At 45.7% G+C, this 20,684-nt stretch overlaps 1 protein-coding gene across 2 annotated transcripts; it reads right to left on the bottom strand.

The window, feature by feature from the left end:
- Positions 1 to 2,458: 2,458 nt before the first annotated feature.
- LOC120305101 (steroid 21-hydroxylase) lies at positions 2,459 to 20,533 on the bottom strand. Of its 2 annotated transcripts, none has more exons than XM_039336500.1 (10): positions 20,166 to 20,533; positions 17,820 to 17,909; positions 14,943 to 15,097; positions 13,982 to 14,077; positions 13,797 to 13,898; positions 12,260 to 12,346; positions 11,293 to 11,496; positions 7,951 to 8,120; positions 4,310 to 4,413; positions 2,459 to 2,859 (listed from the first exon to the last, which is right to left on the bottom strand). In XM_039336500.1, exons 1-10 carry the CDS (start codon positions 20,389 to 20,391, stop codon positions 2,594 to 2,596), a joined length of 1,500 nt encoding a protein of 499 aa, XP_039192434.1. In that variant the 5' UTR covers positions 20,392 to 20,533; the 3' UTR covers positions 2,459 to 2,593. The 2 variants fall into 2 exon arrangements, 1 of the variants encoding a protein (XP_039192434.1); XR_005555923.1 differs by lacking the exon at positions 2,459 to 2,859 and adding an exon at positions 4,904 to 5,145.
- Between the last annotated feature and the right edge of the window lie 151 nt (positions 20,534 to 20,684).

Raw genomic sequence — 20,684 nt, 5'->3', positions numbered from 1 at the left:
GTATCTGTTTGGGTGGGGCTGGCTAGATAACATCTAGAGCAGTGGTTCTCAACCTTTTTAATGCCGTGACCCCCAACCGGTCGTAAGTCGAGGACTACTCAACCGGTTGTAAGTCGAGGACTACTTAACTGGTGCAGCACCGTTTGCAGAATGGGACTTTTGGCGGGCTCAGCAGGGCAGAGACAGCCTTTTGAAAGCCAATAGAATTAGACTCTATTCAAGAGAGTCTATTCTATTGGCTTACAAAAGCCAATAGAATAAAAGGGAGTAGTACAGCTAAGGAAAAGGGGAAAAAAATGGCGGACTGCGTTGTTTGGTGACCCCCGTGAAATGGTCATTCGACCCCAAATGGGGTCCCGACCCACAGGTCGAGAACCACTGATCTAGAGACTGTATTAAGCAAATCAGTTGGCTGCCCTTCCCTTCCTGACCATCATTAGCCGATGGAAAACCATCCTCCAATTGCAACAGGAATGGAGCAGAAGTTGATTCAGGATCTGACTTTGAGAGAGCATGCAATTTAAAACTGCAGACCTCCATTGGTCTGCCGGGTGGACATGCAGAGATCTGAACGTCTGCTACAGGGTCTCCTGCTTGAGCAGAGGGTTGGAGTAGTCGAAGACCTCCGCTGTGCTTCCAACTCCGTGGCCGTTCACCAGGACTTTGTACCAGACTGAGCAGTGAGCCTTAAAAAGGATCAAGTAGGTATAGTGGGCGTTCAGAAGCATCTCTTGCTCCTCTTGGGCTTGTTTTCAGTTTATTTTATTTACGGACCGTCTTAATTTTCAAACAACTCTGGATGACCTAAAAAATATGAGCTGTCTAAAATCAAACATATCAAGCAATAGTAACAATAAGCCACTAGAGCAGTGGTTGTTCAACCTGTGGGTCGGGACCCCATTTGGGGTCGAACGATCATTTCACAGGGGTCGCCAAACAACGCAGTCCGCCATTTTTTCCCCTTTTCCTTAGCTGTGCTACTCCCTTTTATTTTATTGGCTTTTGAAAGCCAATAGAATAGACTCTCTTGAATAGAGTCTAATTCTATTGGCTTTCAAAAGCCAATAGGAATTGTCCAGGCTGTCTCTGCCCTGCTGAGCCCGCCAAAAGTCCCATTCTGCAAACGGTGCTGCACCAGTTGAGTAGTCCTCGACTTACGACCGGTTGAGTAGTCCTTGACTTACAACCGGTTGGGGGTCACGGCATTAAAAAGGTTGAGAACCACTGCACTAGAGGTTCAATGTCACACTGTTGCAAAGCTTGGAACAATAGCCAGGTCATTAACACCTTCCAGAATGTCATCAGGGTGGTAGCCATATGGATCATTTTTTTCATTCCCATGGTACTTGCAAGTGGTTGTTAAAGGAGACTATCAGGACATTATTTTTCTCTCTCTCTCTCTCTCTCTTTTTTGCACTCGTGTCAGAAGCACTGAGGCACTTACGGGTTGAAAGGAATAGCTGGTGACCTCTGGGGAACTGGAGCAAATGATGGAGCTCAAGCCTGCCATACAGCAGCACTCAGGTCTCAAATGTGGGCTTGCTAACCTCCATCCTAGCATCCTAACCACTTGACCCATCATGCTCCTATCAGGACATTGCTAAATGAGGACCTCCCATCATTTAAGCCTATCCTAAAATCCATGCATGACTTTTGTCATGCTTCCGACAGATGAACTTCTTCAAAGAACTTCGAGGCAAGAATCTTTATTTGAGAAGCATAGCATTGGCACTAAACACAGTTGAAGCCAAAAACTGGATTCCCCTCCCCTAAGCACATAGTATCAAAGCATAATTCCCTCCTCCAATTAACAGTCATAAATCACATTCTCCAATTAGTTTGAAATGCAGGCTTTCCCTCCAGTTCTCCAGCCCGCTAATTCTTATCATCCCTTATTTCAATAACCCTGGTTCACACACTAGGTCCAGTATTGTTATGTCTAGCTAAACTCTCATGCGCATTCCTCTCCCCGGCATCATCTAACTCTAACTCTAACTTTAAAAGTAAAACATAAAAAGAAAATGGTTGCATCTCCAACTGTGGTCAAAGCAAAAACATCTGATGTTAGCAGTGTTGACAACTTGGTTACATCAGTGAAAGTCGAGGGCTGCCAAGGGGACTAAGGGAAGGGGAGTAAGGATCTTGATGGCAGTAGCCGAGGGGTAACTCTTTGGCAGTGGTGGGATTCAGCCAGTTCGTACCACTTCGGCAGAACCGGTAACTAATTTTTTGTTGTCCAGGCCCAAAATGGACTTCCAGAAGCGGCATCCACACAGAGAACCGGTTGTTCACATATTTGAATCCCACCACTGCTCTTTGAGTAATGTTTTCAGCAACCAGGAATTTCTTTGATCAATCTTTGTAGTTCTTTGAAGTAACAAAGCGAGTTCTCCAGGAGGACTGTGTAATGTCTGATAAGAACCGGTTCAAACCTGCCAAGGAAAAAGGAATGCCCACAGATTTTTGAACTTTAGTTATTTGCAAACTCATCACAGTGGGGGGAAACAGGGCTCCATAACATGACAGGGAGTGTTAGCAAGATCATACTAAGAAAAGCAGGCGAATGGTTTTTATTTCCTGCCCAGCAAAGGCCTCATTTTTCGGGCTTCGGGGTCCTCACCCGGGGCACCAGCCGCACCAGGAAGGGCTTGCAGTGAATAAGAAATCGGAAAGATCCCTTGAGATCAGGAAGGCATCCGGCTGACATGGGCGAGAGTTGGAAATCTCGCAGGATGTAAGCAAGGAAGAGGAACAACTCCATGCGGGCTAAGGCTTCCCCCAGGCACACCCGGGCCCCACAGCTGAATGGCACCAGATTCCGTCGGGCCTCAACAGAGGCTTCACCCTCCAGGAACCTCTCTGGATAGAAGAAAAGAGACCAGTCAGATTAACAAGGACAGCCAGTTTGGTCTCGTTGTGAGGGCACCAGACTGGAAAGAGGGAGATTGCAAGTTCTAATCCAGCTTTTAGGTATGAAAACCAACTTTAAGCTCAGCCTTCTCTCTAAGGCCAACCCCACTTTACAGGGTTCTTGTGGTGGGGAAAATTAGAGGAGGAAGGAAGGAATGGTGAATGTGTTTGCTACCTTTAGTTATGTCTAAAAATAATAAGGCAGGGATTAATAATAATAATAGTAAAGTTGGAAGGGACCTTGGAGGTCATCTAGTCCAACGCCCTGCTCAGGCAGGAAACCCTATAGCATTTCAGACAAATGGCTATCCAGTCTCTTCTTGAAAACTTCCAGTGTTGGAGCATTCACTGTTTCTGGAAGCAGGTTGTTCAACTGGTTAATTGTTCTAACTGTCAGGAAGTTTCTCCTTAGTTCTAGGTTGCTTTTTTTCTCCTTGCTTAGTTTCCACCCATTGCTTCTTGTCCTGCCTTCAGGCACTTTGGAAAATAGCTTGACTCCCTCTTCTTTGTGGCAGCCCCTGAGATACAGGAACACTGCTATTATGTCCCCCCTCGTCCTTCTCTTTATTAAACTAGAATAAATGAATAAATGAATGAATGAATGAACGAATAAACAAATAAATAATGTAAAATTAAATAAAACTAGGAAGGAAAGAAATCCCATATCTTAAAAGTTTTTATAACTGGAAAATACTGGGTTAGAGGCTTGGATGGGGCAAAATAAATAAATAAATATGGCACAAATAAGCCACACATTCCATTCAAAAATGCTTAGCTGAAATCAACAGATTAATATAAAATCCTTAGTATGATGGGTAACACCCAACTTTTCTTTCTTTGACCTGTCTCTCACCATTTGCACATCCAAAATCTCTTCCCCAAGCATTCTCTCTTTCTTTATAGTTGCGCTAAGCTAGGGTTTTCTGAAGCATACTTTATTGATTAGTGCACAATAAGCTGCGCTGACGCAACACACTCAGCCAGTTATCCCAAAGGTGCTTTTTCACGAGGCAACTGGACTTTCTTGTTTTTCTTTGAAGACGTTTCGCTTCTCATCCAAGAAGCTTCTTCAGCTCTGACTGGACGGTGGGGAAGTCAGAGCTGAAGAAGCTTCTTGGATGACAAGTGAAATGCCCTCAAAGAAAAACAAGAAAGTCCAGTTGCGTCGTGAAAAAGCCCCTAAGTCATGTTTCTCAACCTTAGCAACTTTAAAACAGGTGGTCTTCAATAATACTGGCTGTGGACTTCTGGGAGTTGAAGTCCACTCGTCTTAAAATTGCAAAGGTTGAGAAATACTGCACTAAGCCAAAACTAAGCAAACTTTATCGTGACTTAGTGTGAGGTAGGAACTCAGTTGCTCTCTCTCTCTCTCTCTCTCAACAATGGCAAAGAGGAGTACCTGGCCTAAACTCCAGAGGACGGTGCCACTTGGTCTCATCATGATGGGCCCCATAGAGGTTGGGAATGACCGTTGTGCCCTTCGGGATGCAGTAACCAGACAGACTTGGTAGAGGACAGGAAACGGAGACAAAAAAAAGGAGACATTATATCAACAAGGCTTCAGCAATGCAGTTTGATCTCCTTGCTTACCTGGAGACTGGGGCTTATGGGCATCCAAGAACAACATCATCAGAGACCCTGTTTGGTCTAGGCCAGGGGTAGGCAACCTTGGCTCTTTTATGACTCGTGGACTTCAACTCCCAGAATTCCTGAGCCAGCCATGCTGAGGGGAAAGGGAGAGGTTTCTAACCTGAGTCATGCTGGCTCAGGAATTCTGGGAGTTGAAGTCCACGAGTCATAAAAGAGCCAAGGTTGCCTACCCCTGAATTAGGGGAAAACGTTTTAGTAATTTATTTAATGATTAATCAGTCCCAGGAGTGAGATTAGCAATTAGGTTGCTATAAGATCGTAACGGATCGATTCTGAAATGAATTTCAAAACACTGATGCAGAACAGGTAGCCCTTGAGTCATAAAAGAGCCAAGGTTGCTTACCCCGGTCTAGCAGTTAAGGCGCCAGGCTAGAAAGACTGTTGAGTTCTAGTCCCGCCTTAGGTATCAAATCTAGCTCGGTCACCAGTAGATTATGAGTTCTAGTCTTCCCTGATGCATGAAAGTCGACTGGATGACTTTGGGCCAATCACCAGGAGATGGTGAGTTCTAGTCCCCGCCTGAGGCATGAAAGATGGCTGGGTGATTTTGAGCCAATCAGTCTCTCACAGCCCACAGGGTTGTCACTGTGGGGAAAGTAGGAGGAGAAAAAAATATTAGATACATTCACCACCTTGAGTTATTTCTAAAAATAATAAAGGTGGGTTAAAAAAAAATCTACCTTATTTTTTTAAAAAAAATAAAATTATCAGTTTCATAACACCTCACAGATGGAGTCATGATGCAGATGAATTCACTGAGAATGTTACCACACACCTGAGTAGAAACCACGGGAAACAAACAAGGCAAACAATGGGGTGTCACAGAGAGGCCTAGCCGATTTCGTCACCTAATTATTAATCATCTCCATGCCCTCTAAAGGAGAGGTCTGTCCTTACTACTTTGTGCAAATGCTGCTGACATGTCAGTCTTAAAGTGGTTCTGCTTTCCAAGATGGTCCTGAGCAACTTCCCTGCCTCCCAACGCCAGCGTCTTCCCCAAGCTACATCAGAAGAAAGTGTCCCCATCTCCCCTCTTCATTTCTATCTAATCTACTGTTAAAGACTCTCCTTTCCTCGCATCATGTGAAAGGATCTCAGGTGAGGAAAATCCCTAAAAAAAATAAAAAACCATGGATCATTCATTTGGCAACCATTTGAAGTTACAACAGCACTGAAAGATAACAAAGGTGTCATGCCTCCCTTGGAGCCTGACTCTGAGGAAGACATGGAGTTCCCTGTTGAGGCCCAGAGGGGGTGTCTGTGGCTTCGGAGGACTGTGGGGAGGAGCAGTCTGAGACAGGCCAGGGCCCTTCAAGTTTGGAACAGGGAAGGCAGAGCTCAGGCAAGGAGCAAGGCCCCTCCCCACCTGATCCCAGAGTAAGGAGAGCAGAGAGGAGGAGGGAACAACGGAGGCAGGCTCACTTGCTCAGGAGGAGAGCTTCACGCCCCACTTCACAAGGCACACCTAGGGAGTAGGTATTTAAGGAGACGCTGTGGGGTGGGGCATTTGCCGGGAACAAACGTGAACTCTTGTGATGTGAGCTCTTTTACCTGGACTCTTTGTATTTTGGATCAAGTTTGTTTCCTTCTGAGTTCTCCTTGCTGTCCTCAGTTTTGCAGTTTGCAGGTTACAGGCAAGCTGGGCGTTGAAAAGATCATACTTTGTTTGTTATCTGCTTTACTTTAAAGAACTGTTTAACTCCGTTGACTGTTTTATTGAACTTGTGCCAGCATATGTGGGGGCTGTTGGGTGAACGTTGGCAGTGCTTACAAAGACAATTATTCTGACCAGCTAATTTCTTTGCCTCCGTTCGGGGCCCTGAGTCATCACAAAAGGTGACTAACAAGTAAGTCCCGGAGCACATAACACCAGACTTTTCATTAGAAGACCAAATCACAAAATGGCGTCTCAAGTTACTTTGCCCATTTACTTTCCTCACTTCCTTACTTTCCACCTTCTGCTATGGATTCAAGATGGACAGTGATTAATATTTATAGGTATTTACATGTAAGGGTGTAGTATATACATATGTTGTATATAGCATGTTTATATGTGTGTTGTGTGTGTGTACACTTGTGAGAGCAAGCAACAGAATTTCATTTTTAATGTATGCCAGTGTGCCCACAGTAAGAAATGACAATAAAGATTATCTTGTCTTATGTCACATGGGGGAATTCATTAGAGAAAGCAATTATGTTGGGAAGAGGTAAAAGGAAACAAGGCCACCAAGGAACACGGGAATGGGATAACTCACCACAACTGTCATCGCAGGACAATTCACCATGGCCAACTTGCCACGGGACAACTCCTGTGGGACAATTTAACAATTCTATTTATTAATAAATAAAAAATTACTTTAATTTTTGCCATTCACATTTCATTCTCTTTTGCATCCCTTCTGTAATGATTCTATTCCAACATTTCTTTGGTACTAGTGTAACTCTTGTCCCACAGCGAGTTGGCCACAGCATGTTAGCTGCGGCGAGTTGGCAGCGGCAAATTGTCATAGACTCAAAGAACACAGTGGCTGGACACCATCAAAGCTGACACCAGCCAGAGCATAGAAAAACTCAGAGAAGTAGTGCAAGATTGGAAGATGTGGAGAAACCTGGCCCATAGAATCGCCAAGAGTCAGGCCTGACTGAATATATATCATCATCACCATCATCACCCTTACCCTCACTATCATTATCATCGCCACCACCATCATCACCACAAATGTCATCACCATCACCAGCATCACCACGTCACCCTCACCCTCACCATCATCATCATCATGACCAGTACTCACACTTACAACCGTTATAGCATCCCAGGTCACAGGATCCAAATTCAGCAACAGTTGCAAGTACCAATCATAAGTCCTGTTTTTTCAGCGCTGTTTTTTTTCTGTACTGCTGTAACTTCAAATGGTTCCTAAAAGAATGGTTGTAAACCGAGAACTACCTGTAACTAGATAACAATGGTTTTTTGGAAGTCTCTGAGCTGCGCTAAGACCTGCTTCGTCCACACTTTGTGTCTTTTTCCACATTCCGGCTAAGGGCATTCAGGGTTTTTAAGCCAAAAGAGAACTTGATGCCACAAGTCTGATGCCTTTGACCAGGGGTAGGCAACCTTGGCTCTTTTATAACTTGTGGACTTCAACTCCCAGAATTCCTGAGCCACAATGGCTCAGCATGGAAACCTCTCCCTTTCCGCTCAGCATGGCTGGCTCAGGAATTCTGGGAGTTGAAGTCCACCAGTCATAAAAGAGCCAAGGTGGCCTATCCCTGCCTTTGACTGTTTGTTGCCAAGCAGGGTCATGGAGAGGCCAGAAGGCAGGGGGAGGGGAACAGGGATCCCCTTTCTGAAGCAGAGAGTTTGGGGTGGGGCTTCTTGAACCCTGCTACCTGGTGTTACGGATGGTCATGTGGGGCAGAGCCAGGGGTGCTGATGGGCGCAGGCGCATGGTCTCCCAGATGGTGGCTTGGAGGTAAGGCAGCTGCTCCTGATCGCTATAGGTCGGATCACGGTGGGATCCAATGACAGTGGTTAGCTCTTGGTGGATCTGCTCCTGAATCTGGAGTGGCAGACAAAGAAGAAGGAACAGGAGAGGAAGAAAGAAGAGCGATGACAGTGCTGAAGTTACAACCTTTGCAACGCCCCCCCCCCCCGTGGTCACAGGATCAGAGTTCAGGGGCTGGGCAGCTCATCCACATTTACAAGAGCAGTGGGTGCTTCAGCTGCCCCCTCCCTCCAACTGGCTCATCTCATCATCCAATTATGCCCTTTTGGCCACCTGCCCTCCATCACCCACCTCCTTGCCACCTTGTGCTCACCACCCCTGCCTCTCCATCGGACCATCACCATCTGGTGGTAGAGTGGTTAACGTTGAGCATTGCAGGCTAACTCTGCCCTCAGCCTGGAGTTCGATCTTGACAGGGTTCAAGGTTGACTCGGCCTTCCATCCTTCCGAGGTTGGTAAAAATGAGGATCCAGACTGTTTGGGGGCAAATATGCTGACATTGTAAACCGCCTAGCAGGGATAGGCAACCATGGCTCTTGTATGACTCGTGGACTTCAAATCCAAATCAAAACTTCAAATCCCAGCATAGCTGGCTCAGGAATTCTGGGAGTTGAAGTCCACAAGTCATAAAAGAGTCGAGGTTGCCTACCCCTGTCCTAGAGAGTGATGTAAAACACTATGGGGCTGTATGTGACTCTAAGTGATTTAGCTATGGCTATCTTCTTCCTCCCACTGCTGACAAGGCACATCTGACCTGATCTTTCTCAAGATAATTGTTGGTCATGCACACACACACACTCCCAAAGGCCTTCCCAAAACAGCAACTGTCACAAAAAAAGGCCAATCTGGGTACTTCTTATCAGCAGTGGGAAGAAGACAGAAAAGGCCCACTGAGGGCAGGTGGGGCTTTGAGGAGCAGAAGTTGAAATGGTGCCCCCCCTCCTAGTAGGAAGTGGCACCAAGGCCAAAATAGAAGTGGGCTGCTGAGAGATAGTCCTTGACTTATGACCACGATTGAGGAAGACCTTGAGAGCCAGGGCAAAGAAATACTGCCTAGGGAATGGTCAGCTAAAAGAGGGCATAGTCTGCATAAAATGTCAAGCCTCCGTGGCAGCCTGAATCTGTGGAGGAAAATGAGCTGGAACGGGACCCTATGGAGGTCGAGGGAGAGGTGTCTGTGGCTTCAGAGGAATGTGAGGAAGAGCAGGCAGAGGCAGGCCAGGGCCCTTCAGCACTGGGACAGGATGAAAGGGAGAGACAGAGTTCAGGCGATGAACAAGGGCCAACCCCACCTGATCCTAGAACACGGAGAGTGGAGAGAAGGAGGGAACAATGCAGGCAGGCTCAATTACTCGGGAGGAAAGCGTCCTGCCCCTCTCCTTAAGGCACACCTGGAGAATGAAATTTAAGGGGATGCTGTGGGGAGAGGCTTTTGTCGGGAACAAACGCTGATTCCTTGGAGTTTTGTGTGTGTTGTTGCTGATCTCTTGTTCTGTGACTTCTGCTTGGAAACCGGAAACTCTGACCCTTGGACTGCTGACCACATTGCTTGGATGTTTATAAATCTCAGACTGTATTTTGGCTTCCCTTTTGAAACTTCAGGCAAGTGTGTATTCACACAGACTTGTTAGGTTTGTGATGTATGTGTCATTCTTTCTTATCTCCGTGGCCTTGAGTAAATGCCTCTCCTAATCAGACTGCATGTGAAACTACTTGCAGCCAGAGGTGTGTGTGTGTGTTCCCTTTTTTGGAGGCTTGTCAGAAACGTGGTAGCATTTGGGAAAATTTGGAGTAATTAAAGGGCGGTTTGAATTGCCAGCTGACTGCATTGCCTCTGTGCTGTGCCCTGGGTCATCACAATAAAGGGTACGAAAGTGGCTCAGAAGGGTTCATCCTTAACTTCTCAGGGTGTAAAGGAAATAGTGGGAGATTTGTATTTCAAACTTGCGAGATTCTGTTAAAATAAAGTAAGTAGAAATAGCTCATCTGGTCATTTTTCCTGTCTAGTCTATCTGGGAAGACTTGACACCTAGCGTTGCCACCACCAAGGAGTATCACTGTGCAGGCCAGCCGAAAGAGCAGAGATGGGAGGGAAAAGGTGGATGGGGAAGTTGAAGGGAAGGCAGTCCTTTGCCTTGGAAGAAGTGAGGCCAGGGCTGGGAGGGACCAAGCCAGGACTGGCATAGATCTGGGTGGGTCCTCCCCTAATGATCAAGTGAGATTTGATTAATGACCACAACCAAGGCTTTCAGAACTGCCATTGCTAAGTGAGGCAGTCACATGATGTCTCACTTAATGATTTCATTGCTTAGTGACAGATCTGCTGATCCCAATTTTGATCTTTAAGTGAGGACTACCTGTACCTTCAACAAAGTTTGCCTTTCAGGTACAGGCAAGCTGTGGCCCTTTTTTTTGTTTTTCTAGGACTCCAACTTCAATTACCCCACTATCGGGCAAGTGATGAGGAATAATGAGATATGTAGCCCAACAACTGGAAGGCCACAGCTTCCCCAGTCAAGGCACACGATTTTGGTCTTGCATGGAGAAAGAAAGAGAGATTAGAAACAGGAGGAGATAGCTGTTGTGGTTCCGGCTAATGAAACATTCCAAAGAACTTCCAGGCATTGATTTTCCTAAAAGTCTTTTATTGTTACAAAATGTTGGCACAGGCACAACGGAGGGATGCTAGGGTCTAAGTTCTCTTCCTCTGAGCAGTTAAATTATCAGCATGTTCCCTCCCTAAATTAGCCATCATATCTCACACTATCCAATTAGTGTGAAGGTCAAATGTTTCCTTCCTCTTTCTTTCCCGGGCTTTACCCCCAACACCCCTTCTGCTCTTTATTAACCCCATATTTACCAGACAATTCTGCATATTGTCAAAAGCAAGAATATACAATATTTGCAGCGTTGACAATAGCAATAAGACTTATGTACTGCTTCACAGTACTTTTACAGCCCTCTCTAAGTAGTTTACAGAGTCAGCCTATTGCCCCCAGCAATCTAAGTCCTCATTTTACTGATGGATGGAAGGCTGAATCGCCTTGAGCCGGTCAGGATCGAACTCCTGACAGTGAGCAGAGACAGCCTGCAATACTGCATTCTAATCGCTGTGCCACTGTGCTTTTAGATCTTCAACTGAAAGCTAAAATGTAGCCCCAAAAGAGGGAACCTGGGTTGATTTAGAGGACCAGCCTTCCCCGTACCAGCAAACCGTTCGTCCTACCTCAGGACGATGTACCAGGAAGGCAATAGCCCAGATGAGCAGGGTTGCTGTGGTCTCCGTGCCTCCAATAAGCAGGTCAACAATGGCCATGTGGACGTGATCCAATAAGAGACCGGTCTCCCCCCATTTTTCAGGGCTGTGGTCACGTAGAAAGTGCAACATGTCATCCAACATATCCTGGACTTCTGAAGGGCTACTCGACTCCTAAGAAAGAGAGGAGGGCGTGCAGCAAGACAAGCTGATTTCATCCATCTATTCATCCCATCAGTAAACAATCAACTGCTCAGGGCCCAGTCCCAATAATTCCTTGTCGTTGGCCCCGTTGATAGGAATTCCTCTCCCATAGCTTTTGACGAGATATGGCTTCCCACCCCTGTGATAAACACTGGCCCATTTGAGCATGGTGGTAGAGCTGGAAGATCCTCTCCTCGTTCCTGCTCTTAAATTAGTCAATCCTTCTTCTCGTATCGTCCTCTTTTCTGTGAGTCTCCATTAAAAAACCCCAGTAACCTTATACAGGTAGTCCTAAACTTACAATCGCAAAACGGACAAGAAGATTTGTCATGACCCAGGGCAGTCGTTAAGTGACCGCACACAATTTTGCAACCTTTCCTGCCACGTTCATTAAACGAATCACAACTGTTGTTAAGTGAGATGTTATGTGACTGCAACTTGCGACTTCCTGCTGGCTTCCCCATTGATTTTGCTTTCCATCTGGGAAGATCACAAATGGGGAATCCCGTGACTGCCGGATGCTGCAAGCACCGTAAATGTGTGACTGTTGCCAACAGCACCTGAATCACGGTCGTGTGACTGTGGGAATCCTGTAACTGTCATAAGTATGAGGGCTGGTTGTAAGTCACTTTTTAAAATGCCATCGCTACTTTGGACAGTTGCCAAATGAATGGTCGTAAGTCGAGGGTTACCTGTAGAGCCTAAATGTCGTAACCATTCTCCACATTCTCACCTGGTGTTTCTTCATCTGGTCCTGGATCAAGGCATCCCGGTTTTTGACACAGGAAAGCAGATGCTGCAAAGTAGGATTGGGGAACACCTAGGGCACAGCAGGGAATCTGAATGAAGTTGGTTTCAGCACAAACATCCAGGACTCTCATACCTCTTCCTGCCTTCCCTTCTTTGGGTGTGTTGGATAAATTGACCATTACCCTTTCACATTTTGGGAATATTATATCTCCCTCGACACTCAAAAGAAGTAAAAGAGGGAAGAGAGGAGAGGAGAGGAGAGAGGAGAGGGAATGGGAGGGAGAGGAGAGGAGAGGGAAGGGGAGGGAGAGGAAGGGAGGAGAGGAGGAGGAGAGAGAAGGGGAGGGAGAGGAAGAGAGGGGAGGAGAGGGGAGGGAGGGCAGAGAGAGGAAAGGAGGAGAGGAGAGAGGAGAGGGGAGAGGGGAGAGGAGGGGGAGAGGTGAAGGGGGGAGAGGGAGAGGATTAGACCAAGATTATTACTTGCAAATATGAAAAAAAAACTGTGATCTTCCTATCTGTCTGGCAGGGAGATGCCTCCGAGTCCCACCTCTGGCATGCAAAAACCAGGGGCGCAAAAATGGGCCACCATGCTGCAAGGCGCAAAAACAGCTGCTGCTGCACCATGCAAAAACGGGGCAGGGCTAGTGAGGATCGTGCAGGCACTAGCCCCAGCCCATTTGCAATGTGTGCATGCTCGTGGCCCTGTGCGTGCATGCACGCGTGTAAAATGCTTCCCCCTCCCTTTTCTTCCAGTCCACCAATCGACAATGGTCCGTGACCTCTGCTCTACCACCTCTATTCGAGCTTGCTAGTTGTCCGCTTCGCCTCCTTTGTGCTGGGCACGACTCCTGCTCTGGGCGGCGGTGGTGGCCTGATGGACTTGTTGCTGGCGGGAGTGGCGGCGCGCATGCCAACAGAGAGGGCTCTGAGTGCCGCCTGTGGCACCCGTGCCATAGGTTTGCCACCACTGCTTTAAGGTAAACAATGCCTCAAAGTTCCTTGAAAAATTTCATCTGTCAGAACCATGACAGAATGGTTGTAAGTCAAGGACTATTTGTATATACTACATTATAGATTGAGAACACCTATGGAGGCAAAAAATCAGTAGGTGTTTGGCAGCCCCTTTTCCAAGTAATCTGTTTTGTTTTTGTTTTTCAAAAGATAACTCCTTCATTGAGATGAAACTGGATTATCCTAAAGCGTGAGAACCTGGACCTGTGTTGCAGAGCTGGTCAAAGTAGTGTACAGTGCAATGCCTAAGAAGCAGTTAGGTGTAGAGGTTAAGGCATTAGGCTAGAAACTAGCAGACCCTGTGTTCTAGTCCTGCCTTAGGCACAGTTGGGTGACCTTGGGCCAGTCCCTTTCTCTCAGCCCTAGGAAGAAGGCAATGGCATGCCACTTCCCAAAGTATCTTGCCAAGAAAACTACTTGGGCTGGTCCAGAGCAATTGCCAGGAGTCGAGACTAACCTGAAGGCACCAAAAAAAAAAAAAAAAAACCCGCCCTCTAAGCAGGTCTCACCCTGAAGATGGGAAGAAAATCAAGAATTTGGACAGAAGCAGCGCTCCAATTTTTAACCAGTTCGATCATGCAGCTATGCATCCTTTCGATGGTGGAAATGTCCTACAATAGACAAAAAGACAAGAGGTAGCTTGGAGAAGACAATTAGAAAGCAGAGCAATTACATAGCAGGTTGGAAGACTCACCACTGCCCCAAATATCAGGGTAAAGATGACCGCAGCAGTATGCAGAGAAAAGTCATGTGCCACATCCACAGGTTGTCCACTGTAACTGTGGAAAACCTGTTAAGAAGTCACAAGAGAAAAATATGCTGTCAATGCTGCTAACATCGGATGTTTTCACTTTGATAACATATGGAGATGCAGCCATTTTCCTTTACTTTATGTTTTACTCTTAGAGTTAGAATTAGATGATACTGGGGGGGGGGAGGAAGAATGTGCATGGGAGATTAGTTAGACAAAACAATACTGTATAATGGTGAGAACCAAGGCTGTTTGTAATAAGAGATGATAAGAAATGGTGGGTTGAAGAACTGGAGGGAAAGCCAGCATTTCAAACTAATTGGAGAATGTGATTTATGACTGTTAGTTAGAGGAGGGAATTGTGCTTTGATATTATGTGTTTAGGGGAGGGGAAGTCAGATTTTGGCTTCAACTATGTACATTCCAATGTGTTGCTACTCAAATAAAGATTCTTTAAGGTAAACAATGCCTCAAAGTTCTTTGAAGAGTTTTATCTGTCGGAACCATGACATATGCCTTAGATCAGTGGTCCCCCAACCTGTGGGCCACAGCCCACTAAAGGGCCATTAGGGATTTGCAACCGGGCTATGGATATGGCTGGCGAGCGGCACGCACACACACACACACAGCCTCACTTGTGGAAGCAGAGGGTGAGCACATGTGCATGCGCTCCATTTAAGCGAGCAGCATGCACGCATGCACGCTGCTCATGCAAATGGAGCTGCATAATAAAGGATGTATGGCCACTACATGTACATTACATGCAAAAAATGAGAATGATTGGGGGTTTTTTACCCCCTTTCCCCATTTTTTAAAAAATTAAAAAGTAGATTCTACATCAGCATCTTCAGCTTCAGCAACTTTCAGTCCAGATGCCTGGACTTCCCCTCCTTTTCAAGGTCACCTTGGAGAGGTGTCGAGCCTGGTCCTGCACAATCTTCTCCATGTCTCCTCGCAGGCTGCGCTGGAAGGCCATGTGGGCGAGTTTGCGTTGTAAGCGCCACGTTGATGTGTAATTCCCCAGCGAGAGGTCTTTGCCTCCCTTGAAAATCAAGTGGGCTGGAGAAGAGAGGTAGGAAGAAGAGGTTAGAACTAGCCCTCAAGGAAAAGGATGTAGAGAAATGGCAAAAATCTACCCTCTGCCTACAGAAGGAAACATGCCCAAAGCTTGGAAAAATCCTGTTCTGCTGATATTGATTGGGTACACTCAAGCGACGGGGTAAGAATAGCATGCTCTTCCCAAGACTGGATGGGGTGGAGGTGTGGTGGCCTAGTAGTTAAGACACTGGGCTTGCCAAAGTTTGGTGTCAAACGTACAAAACTACTCTGGCTACAGCCATTTTTCTTTGTTTTTCAGCTTTCCACAGCTACAGGGAGGGAAGGGAAGGGGCATTCTTCTAGTTCAGTCATAACAATAACTTTCTTGTGGGAACCAAGGTCAAATTGCTTGATAATTTGGCAGGCTAGAACTACCGTTAGAGAGCCCACCAAAGGTGTTAATTGGAGATTGTGATTTATGACACATATAGTGGGTGGGAAGTTTAACTTTTACTTTGTAACCTTTTGAGGGAGGGGACTTCCAGTCTTGTTTGTGCTGATATTATGTAGCCATTAAAATTATTCTTTGAGGAAAGCAATTGCCTCAGAGTTCTTATTTCTACTGGTCTCATCTATCGGAACCATGACCACGGGCAGTTCGAGACCAAGTATTATATGACTGCGTGAGTTCCTGTTACTTGCCCCAGCTCTTATCAAGTGAACAGTTCAAAAGCATGCAGATGCGAGTACATAAATAGGTACCACTTTAGTGGGAAGGTAACAGCATTCTGTGTGCCTTGGCATATAGTCATGCTGGTCACATGAGCACCAAAATGTGCTTGGCTAAGAAATGGAGAAGAGCAGTGCCCTGTAAAGTTGGACATGACTGGATAGGGGAAATCTTTACCTTTTCCTTTCTACCAGATTGGATGTTTCAGTCTTACAAGATTGGATGTTCCAATCTTGTTAACCTTTGTCAGGCTTTTGGAAAACTTTCAAACTTCCCCCACGGTTGGAGCTGGGAAGCTGGGTGTTTCTGACCTGTACAGGTAGTCCTCACTTAACAACCGATTGCTTAGTTCAGTTACCTCCCCAAAGCTATTTATAACCTGGTTCTGGAGTTTCAACAACCGGCTTACATTTATTTATTTATTATTATTTATTTTATTTTATTTTTATTTTATTTTTAAAATTTATAAGCCGCCCCACTCCCGAAGGACTCTTATTTATTTGTATCTCACTTTTATTTTATTTTTTCATAAATAACTCAAGCAGCGAACATATCCGATACACCTTCCTCCTCCTTTTTCTCTGCAACAATAGCCCTGTGAGGTGGGTTGTGTTGAAATAGCATGCCTGGCCCACATTGCCCAGCTGGCTTTCATGGCTGAGGCAGGACTCAAACTCACCATCCCCTGCTTTCTAGCTTGGTACCTTAACCACTAAACCAAACTGGCATTTATGGCTATTTATAGCATCCTATGGTTACAAGACTACGATTTATTTATATTTTTTGCCAGCTTCTGGTATTTACTTCCAGTTTCCAGCAAAAAAAAAAACACCTATTGAAGAAAAAGGGTTGACTTAACAACTGTTAAAAACAAAGTGGTAAAATTGGACAGGGTCACATGATGAGCCATTTAATGACTGCCGTGACATGCGACCATAATTCGGGCCTCAATTACTGCTGTAAGTGGAGGACAACCTATGTGGTGGGAATCCATCCATGGTGGTTTGTAAGCATAGTTTATGGCTTAGATCGGGGTAGGCAACCTTGGCTCTTTTATGACTTGTGGACTTCAACTCCCAGAATTCCTGAGCCAGCCATGCTGAGGGGAAAGGGAGAGGTTTCCAAGCTCTGCTATGCTGGCTCAGGAATTCTAGGAGTTGAAGTCCACGAGTCATCAAAGAACCAAGGTTGCCTACCCCTGGCTTAGATCACCGGTTCTCAACCTGTGGGTCGGGACCCCATTTGGGGTCGAATGATCATTTCACGGGGGTCGCCAAACAACGCAGTCCGCCATTTTTTCCCCCTTTTCCTTAGCTGTGCTACTCCCTTTTATTCTATTGGCTTTTGAAAGACAATAGAATAGACTCTCTTGAATAGAGTCTAATTCTATTGGCTTTCAAAAGCCAATAGGAAATGTCCAGGCTGCCTCTGCCCTGCTGAGCCCGCCAAAAGTCCCATTCTGCAAACGGTGCTGCAAGTTGCCTGCAGCGAAGGCGAGCTGTCTGGAAGTTTCACCTCTCCCTGCTGAGCAACTACTAAAAATGTAAGTAAAAGAGGGCCAGGGGTGGGAGGTGGGAGGCCGGCGGGTGCAGGGAGGGTTGCTGGCACGCGTGGGGCCCAGCGGGTGCCTTACCTCCCTTGGGCTGGGCCAGCTGGTGGCCCTGCCGGTGGTCGGCCTGCTCTGTCACTGCCGCTTGCCAGCTATGCCTCGGCCGGCGCAGGGGGCGGCACCACGCATGTGCGGCTCTCCAGGGCAGGGAAAGTCCTCAACTTACGACCAGTTGGGTAATCCTCAACTTACGACCGGTTGGGGGTCACGGCATTAAAAAGGTTGAGAACCACTGGCTTAGATGAACCCAGCAAAGTGCAAGTTTCTTCCACAATCAAACAAATCCTATTTCTGCGCAATGCGTAGTCCTTTCTCTCACTGAAGTTGGCTAACAAAATGGCTCTCAAGCCATGATTTGATCTAAGTTCATTACCAGAATTACAAACAATCCGGGGAATCATTACCCAGAAAACTTTCAGGCCGTCCAGCGAAGTCAGACCATTTTCGCATCAAAGCCTCCCGAATTAATTCAGAGCTGTTCAGCACAACCACAACTCAGCAAGGGAAAGACAGAAAAAGAAGAAAAAGCAGTTTAAAAAAACAGTATCTTTTCAAAGCTAGTCCTCAAAACCCCCAAACATCAATTAGAAAAGAAAGAAAGAAAGAAAGAAAGAAAGAAAGAAAGGAAGGAAGGAAGGAAGGAAGGAAGGAAGGAAGGAAGGAAGGAAGGAAGGAAGGACAGTGAATTTGCAAGTTATTAAAATTCAACTCTATGTACAGAATCCACATTGCTCATGGAGAATTTGCTTCATTACTTTAAAGAACTAGTAACTTTAATCAAAAGTACTGCTTTTGGCTGAAAACACAGCATCAAAGAAGCCTTCCTGCTCCCATCGAGTTAAGAGCTATTGCACAATAAAACAAGCCAGCTCAGGACATGGACTCTGCAGTTTCTAAACCAGCCGCCCCCAACCTTTTGGGCACCAGGGTCCAGTTCCATGGACAGAGGTTTTTCTGCTGACCAGAGAGTGCATAATTTCGCATGCTGCCTGCATCCCACAGATGGGGCTTCAGTGGTTTTATGCAGCCCGGTTTCCGGCATGCCATGGACAGAAAGTTGGGGACCCCTGCTCTAAATAGCTCCAGTAAAGGAACTAGTTAGTCATTCTTACATTTTTAGGAAGTGTCTTCTCCATGTTTAGGTGAAATCTGCTTTCCCACAATTTTCCCCCTGTTTGGAACATGGCTCAGGTTTCCAAAGACAAACAAACTCACTTGGGATTCCAGGAGTAGAGTTTTATTGAGATTATAACTTTTGCAAAAGCTGGTGGTCTTAAGCTCTCGCAGGAGATCAAGTCACTTCTATAAGTTTTAAAAGCACATATTTATATCTTTTCACCCCCACTATCGCACTCAAGCCCACCTGCTAATTAAGGTGACCAACTGTCCTCCTTTAGGGAGGACAGTCCTCCTTTTGTGAGTTCTGTCCTCCCTCAAAAAGTGTCTTCCTTCATGTCCTCCTTTTCCATATTTGAAGACTAATCTGCAGGGCTTTTTTTTCCCCTCATAGAACGCTCAGAACGGCGTTCCGGCACCTTTTTTTGATGGGTTTTATTTTCAACTTTTGCATGAGCTGTGCTATTCCCCCTGTTGGCTTTCGAAAGCCAATAGGAATTGCTGCTGAGTGCGCCCAAACACTCAGGCTGGCAAACTTTGCACATGCAAGTTGTCTGTATTATTGTTGCAATGAATAAAATGTTTCTTTTATTTACGATATTTTTTTTCTTCAATTTATTTGTGTCCTCCTTTTCATTGTAAAAAAGTTGGTCACCTTACTGCTAATCTCGATCAGCTAATTTTAGGCGCCTAAACAGAATAAATTTTTGTTCGTCCCCTCCCCTTTTGCATTTGCTGTACCTGTTAACCATGACCTTTAGCTGGCATAAGCTCTATCTTTATTTTTGTGTTTCCTCTGCTTGCAGTTATGTCTGGTTTCCAATGATCTATTTTTCTGCCTAATATCACAGCAACTATCTTGCGTGTGTCAAAGCTCCTATTTTTAAAAGTTTAGGTTACTCCATTTTATCATTGTTAAACTCACTCCTTAAATTTTAGCTAGGATTATTAAGATTATATTTCATTAAACAATGTCTAATACATTTTTATTTCTTACACCCCCTAGTTTGCTTTCATACACCCTAAAAATTTGTCAGCGTGTTTTCCCTATCTTCTCTTCTAAAGATAACTTTTATCTTTAACTTCTATCTTCTACGCTCTAACAATAACTTCTAAAGCTGATTTTAGGGGACAGCTCAAAGTCATCCAGATCCTTCTCCATCCAGAGCTAAAGTGTTTATAATTCTTTTTATATTTCTATTTGTATTACGCTGTAAGCCATCCAGAGTCACTTTGGAGAGCGAGACAAATTTAATACAAAAATATAAATAAAAAAAGTTCCACCAATCTGGAAAACTCTTTTTTATAAAATGCCTAAAAGCCATCAGCAAGGGAAATTAATCTGGAAATCATCTTGCTTTCCAATTTAAAGCCCCGTTCTAAAATAACATGCTGCACAGATTTTTAAAAATCCAACTGGGAAAAGAAGCAAGAAAGTTTGGGAAACAAGCATGGAAGCCCAAGCAGCAGCAAAAGAAAACAAAACAGCCTCAGGAAAGTGATGCCACTATTTTTTGGAAGACTAAAAATTCCACGAATAGGTAGGCTTTAGCTGAATTTCCCCCCAATGGCTCCCTGTTTACCCCCAACACCCCCAAACACAGTTCTCCCCCCCAAAAAAATTAAAGAAGTACCTTTCTTCCCACACTGGAGGCGGTAGATGGGTCCATAATGCTGGACTAACTGGAGGAAGTGGACTGGCAGGTCAGCATGCAACAGGTGGTGGAGATTGCCCACTAAGGGCCAAGATGGGGGGCCTGGAAGCTCCCACGGTTGCTTCCTCCAGCTCAGCCCTCCCTGAAGCCACCTCAGGAGGGCCACAGCCAGGAAGATCAAGACCAAGAATCCAGCCCAGAGCATTGTTAAATCAGCCAGGTGAAGCTCCTTGCATTTGAGGGCAAGTCTATTCAATTGTGGGGTAGGGAGGAGGAGAGGAGACTGCCCCACATCAAAACCACCCACCAGCCTCCCTTATTCCACTTCTCCAGAGCTGCAGGGCAGGGCGCCACCCAGATCTATATAAGAAAAAAATGTTCCCCCCCCCCACACTGACTTCGTGCAACTGTCAACATGGAGGCCAGCTCAGTGCAACTGTCAACATGGAGGCCAGCTCAGGCCCCTATCCTTGAAATGGGACAGATTGATGGTCTGAG

Source organism: Crotalus tigris, unplaced genomic scaffold (genome assembly GCF_016545835.1).
Source record: "Crotalus tigris isolate CLP2741 ecotype Arizona unplaced genomic scaffold, ASM1654583v1 scf7180000017666.379230911805:20528666, whole genome shotgun sequence".
NCBI lineage: Eukaryota > Metazoa > Chordata > Lepidosauria > Squamata > Viperidae > Crotalus > Crotalus tigris.
Note: the sequence above shows the minus strand (reverse complement) of the source record. Positions and strands in the feature narration are given on the sequence as shown.

What these genes read in the sequence shown, in the direction of transcription:
- LOC120305101 (XM_039336500.1), bottom strand. Translation starts at nt 20,391, where the DNA reads ATGCTCTGGGCTGGATTCTTGGTCTTGATCTTCCTGGCTGTGGCCCTC. An exon ending in ATTTTCTTCCCATCTTCAGG is followed by an intron (nt 12,347 to 13,796) that starts GTGAGACCTGCT and finishes GCTGTGCCCTAG; the next exon opens with GTGTTCCCCAATCCTACTTT. An exon ending in ACCAGATGAAGAAACACCAG is followed by an intron (nt 11,497 to 12,259) that starts GTGAGAATGTGG and finishes TCTCTTTCTTAG; the next exon opens with GAGTCGAGTAGCCCTTCAGA.